Source organism: Scyliorhinus canicula, chromosome 3 (genome assembly GCF_902713615.1).
Source record: "Scyliorhinus canicula chromosome 3, sScyCan1.1, whole genome shotgun sequence".
NCBI lineage: Eukaryota > Metazoa > Chordata > Chondrichthyes > Carcharhiniformes > Scyliorhinidae > Scyliorhinus > Scyliorhinus canicula.
Genome location: NC_052148.1, coordinates 164,419,448 through 164,426,547, shown reverse-complemented (window position 1 = coordinate 164,426,547; position 7,100 = coordinate 164,419,448). Strand labels below are relative to the sequence as shown.

At 47.5% G+C, this 7,100-nt stretch overlaps 1 protein-coding gene across 3 annotated transcripts; it reads right to left on the bottom strand.

The window, feature by feature from the left end:
* Positions 1–491: 491 nt before the first annotated feature.
* Positions 492–6,130, bottom strand: LOC119963073 (heparan sulfate glucosamine 3-O-sulfotransferase 1-like). 3 transcript variants are annotated; one of them, XM_038791640.1, is made up of 2 exons: positions 5,863–6,130; positions 492–2,310 (listed from the first exon to the last, which is right to left on the bottom strand). In XM_038791640.1, the coding sequence occupies exon 2, from the start codon at positions 2,190–2,192 to the stop codon at positions 1,260–1,262; it is 933 nt and encodes a 310-aa protein (XP_038647568.1). In that variant the 5' UTR covers positions 2,193–2,310; positions 5,863–6,130; the 3' UTR covers positions 492–1,259. The 3 variants fall into 3 exon arrangements, with proteins under 3 accessions (XP_038647568.1, XP_038647569.1, XP_038647567.1); XM_038791641.1 differs by lacking the exon at positions 5,863–6,130 and adding an exon at positions 4,726–5,013; XM_038791639.1 differs by lacking the exon at positions 5,863–6,130 and adding an exon at positions 4,316–4,700.
* Positions 6,131–7,100: the final 970 nt, after the last annotated feature.

The following is a 7,100-nucleotide window of genomic DNA, read 5'->3' as shown; positions in this document are numbered from 1 at the left end:
ATGGGTTAGGCAATAAATACCCCACTTGGCAGCGACACCCACACTCCACAATGACGGCTTGAGTGCCTGTCTCCCCGCCTCTTGCCTCTCCTCGCATTGACTGACAGTCTCATGCTCAAGTTCCTTTGTGGTTGTTTTGTCAGAGAAGTGAACATATTGCACAAGGTCTCACGTGTCTGAGAGATATGGGTTGGTTGGGAGGGCGGCTACTTGACTTAACGGCGGGTTCTAAAGTTGAAGGTATTGGTCATGTTGTGAGTTGAGTTGCTAGTAAAATGGCGGGAATGGATTAAACAAACATGGGGGGGGGGGGGGGGGTCTTTAATCTTAACCAATGGTTTATGCCTTAACGTTTAAGCGATGATTGGATGAAAGATGTTGACTGCGGCCCTGATAAATTCTGCTTTACCTGAGATTTAATCCAGTTCTAATTCAAATGGGTTTGTAAATGTCGAGCATAAAATGGTAGAAGTTAAATAAAAGATGAGCTCTTCATGTTATAAACACTTGCTTTATTTCATAGCTTACGGTCTGGTTAGTACAATGTTAGCGGAAAAATCCGGAGTTTACAAAAAAAAATGACAGTATCCGGAACACGGTTGTATGGATACCCTTTACAAAAAGAAATCATATATACCGCCCTCCCGCGTAAATAAATAAAAGTAAATGAAAATTGAAATACCGTGGGAACTAATAGCAAATATAGAAATGGCGTTCTCAGGTTTAATGGCCAAATTCTTGCCATCTGCTCGGAACCAGTTATTTTCCAGATGTGGGGAAGTGCTTAATGCCATGAAGAATAGCAGCGTGTGTGCAACATCTTGTGAATAACATAACTCCAGCAAAAATATTGCACTCTTTGGAGAATATAATATTTCCTTGCAAGGTATAAAGGAGAATTATATAGCTATATGGTATTCCAACATTCAGCCACATGATCCGGGCCTTTTATCACGAAGCAGGTCCGATGCACTGACCCAACCCCAGCCATCAAACAGCCCCTTATGTTTCTGTAGCAGTTCTGTTACATAACCAAGGAAACAAATGGAACTCACATGGGGAAGTTGAGCTTAACAGCATCGTTGCGACATTGTAGAAAAATATAACTAGCTCTGAATAAAGATTGGTCTACTTGTAATATTGTACAGTTACTCGTTCTAAGGAAATCCATTTAAATTACTATTTCAGTATAGTTTCTTTGTACATTGTATCTCATTGATTTCAGAAAACCTCGGTTTGCAATCTGCATACTCATTCATTTAGTGCCAGTCGAATGTCCTGCCAAGCAAGTGGAAGAATTTGCGGTTTGGTTCATTAAAGAATCCGTGTAATTTGTCGAGGACAGCGGAGTCCACTTGCGGGTGTGTTCTCCCTTTGGATTCGTGTAGGCACCGCTCCCTCCCGCCATCCCGCAGGCAGTAAAATCCTTTCGTTTTGTTGAAGTAAAAATTGGACCTGTTAATCCGCGGCGAGAGCCTCAGGAATTTCTCTACCATCTCCATTTCTGGAAAGGGGTCCCTGATCAGCTTGTCGCCGTCCACAATGTGGATTTGGCTGAGGGGGAAATACTTGAGCCAGTTTTGCATGTGGATGTAGTACAGACTACGGTTGATGGCCTTGTAGTCAACATTGATCCGGCCGTCCCGGATGAGGAGCTGCTCCACCGACTGGAATGGTTTGTGTTTTTGCATCCTGTTGAATAAGACCTGAGTGTAGTCCGATATGACCCTCTCGGTGGGGTCCCGCAGTATTAAAAGGAGGCGGATGGTTTGATTCATGTGGTAGATCCGTTCAGGCACTTTGTGTGAGGTGAAGTAGGCTGGCGTCTTCTCCACTGTGGTCTGGTGCGGGTAGGACAGGGGCATCTGGCGGCTGTACCACTGAAGCCCCTTCTCGTAGTTCCCTTCCCAGTCGAAGAAATGGATCTCGCTCTCGGCCGCCCGCACCTCCGGGTGCAGGTTCAGCATCTCCAGCAGAGCCCGGGTGCCACCCTTCCTCACCCCGATGATGATGGTGTGAGGGAGCCGCTGAATAGTGCCGTTCGGGAAGACGGTGGGCCGGAAGATTGGGCGGCTGGACAGGTAGCGCAGGGCGTGGGAGGGCAGCACACGGTGGAGGTCCAAAGCCGGCCTGGAAGGCACCACCACCGGATGCAGCAGGAAGAGGAAAAGTCCCAGGAACAAAGTAGCCATCACGTAAGACTTCAGTCTGGATTTATTAAACCAGCGGAGGGAGTATGGACTGAACTCCACATGGAAATGCACGGAAACCCTTCGGAGTATGCTCAGGTTCTTCTGGCACCTGCACTCGCTGGAAAAAAGAAAAGGAAAGTGCGTTTAGATGTGTCCTGCCATCGCCAGAACTCATTTGTAACAGATCGTGTGCGGCCTGTAATCATTTTTCCCAAACAAAAGTAATATTTGTTTACACATGTTTAAGTCCCTTAAAACCTATCAACTTAACATTATCCAAAACAAACAATGTAACTCAGAGTAAACCTCCATTGTGACCTTCAATAGACAGGCGAATGGGAAAGCACTGCATGCCTGCCTGATAGGAGCAGAAGTAGGCCATTCAGCCCCTCGAGCCTGTCCCACCATTCAGTGAGATCATGGGTGATCTGAGGTCTAACTCCATAGACCTGCCTTGGGCCCATATCCCTTAATATTTTTGCTTTATTTAAAATCTATCTCAGATTAAAAATCAACAACTGTCCTAGAATCAATTGCTGTTTGTGGGAGAGAGGCTTTTCGCAGTAACTTCATTGAAGCCTACTTGTGACAGTAAGTGATTGCCATTAGAGTTCCAAACTTCTACCAGGCTTTGAGTGAAGAAGTGCTTCCTAACTTCACCCCTGAACGGTCTGGCCCACATGTTTAGACTGTGCCTCATAGTTTTAGAATCGCCATTCAGTGGAAAGTGCATCTTCAGTGACCCTGTCTTTTACTGATAATATCTTAATAACTTCGATCAGACAACTTACATAGAAAACGGGTCTGTAATGAAGTACAGAGTGCATCGACTCACTCCCGTGGAGGGGAAAACCAAGCAAGTCAAACGGCAAACGGGGCCTCGGGAGGTTCGATCCCTCCTGAGAAGTGAAAAGTGGTGACCCCCCTGTTCGGTACTGAGAGAGCCTCTGTTTGCTCCCAGATCACCCCCACCCTTCCCCTCCCATCTCAAATGTGTGAACATGTTTTGGCTAAAATAAATGATCCATGGATTGCTCGCTCATGGAACTGAATATTAACACTTCTCCAGAATATGTTCGTCTTGATTTCAACAGCTAATCCTGCTCAACCCTGAGACTCATTATCTGACAACTCACACTTTGTTTTATTTTTATTTTGGGGAACGCGGATTTTGGGAACAGAAGCGACCGACATGAAAGATGTGCGAAGTAAATGTCTCTCTTTTTTTGGCTTTAACCGAATTAATTTCCACTGAAAAGAACAACTGTTAAAAAAAACCCCATCGAGTGTGATAGCATTCCATTCTGCCTCTCAACCACATCTACACAACCCACTGCACTCCCACAGCAAAGCGCCCAGCAAAAGCTCCTTTGTATTTGCTCTCGATTCACACAAGTAAGGAGGTCAGTTTCCCCGATCACTGCATTTGTTTATATATTTTTGTCAATTCCCTTTTGTCGAGTGTAATTTTTCTCCGGTGCGGGAGAACGACAGTGACGGATGAATGGGGTGTTCCGGCTGGCTTTTTTTTTGTTGTTGCAGCGGGTAACATTGTCTGAATACGGTGCGGTCTGCTGCCATCGCCACTCGTTAATCAGACCACAAGCGACCAATTCCCAACAGACCGAGGTCAACCCAAATGGGCCGCTGACCAAACCTTTCACAGTCTTGCTAATCTGCATCTGTCTTCGACTGGGCTGCAGTCGAGAGGCTCAGGGATGCATGGTGAGCCCGAATGCAGAATGCACGCTGAAAACGTTCCACATCAGCGTGTGTGTGAGGCTGGGCGGGGGGGGGGGGGGGGGGACCTCGAAAGAGCAAGTTAGTGTGGGGACGGCGACACAGTGACCGGCGGAATGCAGAGGAAGCAAAGCAAAGGCGCATTGACAGGAGTTGCAAATAGAAGTGTCTCTGACTGGGAACCAAGAGTCCGACCAGAAGAGTGATTTGCGATTGGATGAATGGTGACGGGTTGGGAGTGGGGGGGGGGGGGGGGGGGGGGGGGGGGAGGCTCTGTGACAGAAACACATTTGGTTGCAGCCACAGGGTATTTGTTTTAAACGTGGATTTTGGAACAGTAGAACACAGCCATGTCAGAAAGAGGTCAACACACTTCATTTTACCCAGTTACTTCCGAATGAAAGTGCAATGGCATCGACTGAAGAGTCCCAAAAGTAGAATTTCAATAAGTTGACTATGTCTCAGACTTTCTTTGTGTGGAGTTGAATGGGCGGATAGCAGGGGTTCAGCGCGAGGCTATCCTCAGACTAGGGGCTCGGTACAGCTCTTCAGAGATATCTAGCAGTGTGGACTTTGGCCTATTAAAGAGCACCATCTTGTTCCCATCGCCATTTCACTGACATTTCTGAGGTTGACAAGCCCGAGGTGGCAGCTGATCCGTCTTCCCAACTCCACCGAGTGGTTTTAATGCTGCACAGTCTGACTGAGAGCGGAATCAGCCGCGGCAGCTCCATCAGTCCTCAACAGCCACAAGTCCGTAACAACAGAACCCGCGACAATTGGGCAATCTTACCCAAAGGCATTGGAGACTGGCTGGTTTGCAAATCTCGCTGCTGGAATAGCATTTCAGGCGAACTTGTGAGATCAGGTGCTGAGGAACTTCAAGCCACAAGAAGGAAACAAGGAAGAAGCGCAGGGGGTTTATTTGTAAACTGATCAAGGCAAGTTAAATGGAGAGGGGTATCGTGCATCAAGCCGAATGTAAGTAGCTTAAGGTTTAATATCCGGCCCAAACTCCTCTTTAAAACCTCGCACTGCTGCCTCACAGCGCCACGGATCCGGGTTCGCTTCTCCTGGGCCTGGTTTCCTCCCGGTGCTCCGGCTTCCTCCCACACTCCAAAGATATGCAGGTTACGTGGATTGGCCATGCTAAATTGTCCCTTAGTGTCCTGGAATGTGCAGGTTAGGTGGTTACGGGGATAGGGCGAGGGAGTGGGCCTGGGTAGGGTGCTCTTTCAGAGGGGTGGGTGCTGACTCGATGGGCCAAATGGCCTTCCTTCTGCACTGTAGTCATTCTACGATCATGTGAACCTGACACCAATGTGGCTCAGAAGACTCTGTGAGTGCAGAAATCCTCAACAAATTGATCAGTTGCAGGGACTGCAAATGACACAGCTGCCCAGTTGAAAGACACGATTCCTAAAATGTAGACATGGTGTGAGAAACTTTCTACACGAGACACCTTTAAATCAGCGACTTCTGAGGAAGAGGGCGGCAGGCGACTCAATACACTGCTCTTTTTGTGGCGAGCGCACTTGGCGAGTATTTACAGCGTTTTCTGTTCGTGTTTTACACTATTTCAATAACATGCAGGTAGCCGCGGGTTCCCGTCCCAGAAGAAATATTACTGCAGACTGCAAATGGTTAAAAAAAAATGGATAAGATCGCAATTAATCAGAAACAAACCGAAAGCACTGTATTTTCGGTTCCAAAGTTTGACACTGCACTGTTTACAAGCAGCATCCAAAAGCGCAAAATAACAAAAAAAACATATACACAGCAAATTGCAAGTAACCAGGCAACATGTTCCACTTGGCAAAGCGAGACAAAGGCATTCTGCTGCTTTTCTGAAGTCAAATTATGTAACGCCTTAAAAAAAACAGTAAAAACAAACACACGAGAAAAGAACACATTTCGGTTCCAACGTTACCTGTGACACAAGTCTGCTTTACAAGCCACGGTTCAAGAGCGAGTCTCGCATAGCAGCGAGCGGTGAGTCCTTGTCAGCTTGCTGCTCTTCCCCGAAAAGTTGATGTTAAAATCAAACCGACTGTTGATTAGATTTCTCTCTGTCTCTCCCTCTGTGGAATGGAGCTAAGCGATCACTTTCAGTCTCTCTCTCACACACACAGACACACAGCTGGAACATACACCGGAGCCGCTCGCTGGAGAGACAGCCCGGGATCTGGCTGTATATAAGTCAAGACTGACAGCAGCGCCAGTGGCCAATCTGAGCCTCGCAGCCTGGGTTAGACCCGCCCGCTGACACTCCCCTTTGCGTTGACGAAGGTGCCTCCGGCGCTGCCCCACCCCTCACTCACTCACTCACCCACCATCCGCTCTTCTTCCTTGTTGTTCTGCCAAGCGACTGCCTGCAAATGTACCTCACCCTCATTTCCAGATAAATGAGTAAAGGTGGACAGGCGGAATCCCAGCTTGTTGTTTTGTTGTGGCGGTGGCGCTTTTTTGTCGGATTCACACACTGGAGACAGAGCCCCAAGCCGGCACTGTTCCTCGGCAGTTTCATTTGCTGCAGCTAAGAGCGCGGTCGGACCGCACAGTTATTCCATTCTGCAAAGTCTCGGGATGTAACTTTATTTTTTTGTAAATATAAAAAGAGCGATTACGATTTCGCTCTTCCTGCTTTCCTGAAAAGTAAGACTTGGGAGCACAGTGTCAGAGGTTGTTGGTCACCTCACGGCTCATTCAGATATCCGCCTCGACCTGTGAGGGCTTGGACATTTCCATTGTGGGACGGCATCGCACTTCAGTCCCCCTGCCGTGTACTCACATCAGCATTCCCCGTTTGAGGTCAACTGTATAAGGGTCAGAAAACAGGGCCTCGGTTGCGTGTATGCAGAGGGCAATCATTAAAACCCGTCGCAGTGATTGAATGTCTGCAGACATGAATGACACTTTGTAGCCGAGGCAAGGCCGTTTAGGCAAAACATAAGCTGAATTTGACTCCAGAGTTAAGCTAAGCCCGAATTTATGAATTAGGAGCAGCAGTATGCTATTCGGCCCCTCAAACCAGCTCTGCTTTTCAATAAGGTCATGCTTGATCTGATTGTAACTTCAACCCCACATTTCTCACCTACCCCGATAAACTTTCACCTCCTACTTCATCAAAAATCTATCTTCCTCTGCCTAAAAAATATTCAAAGTTTC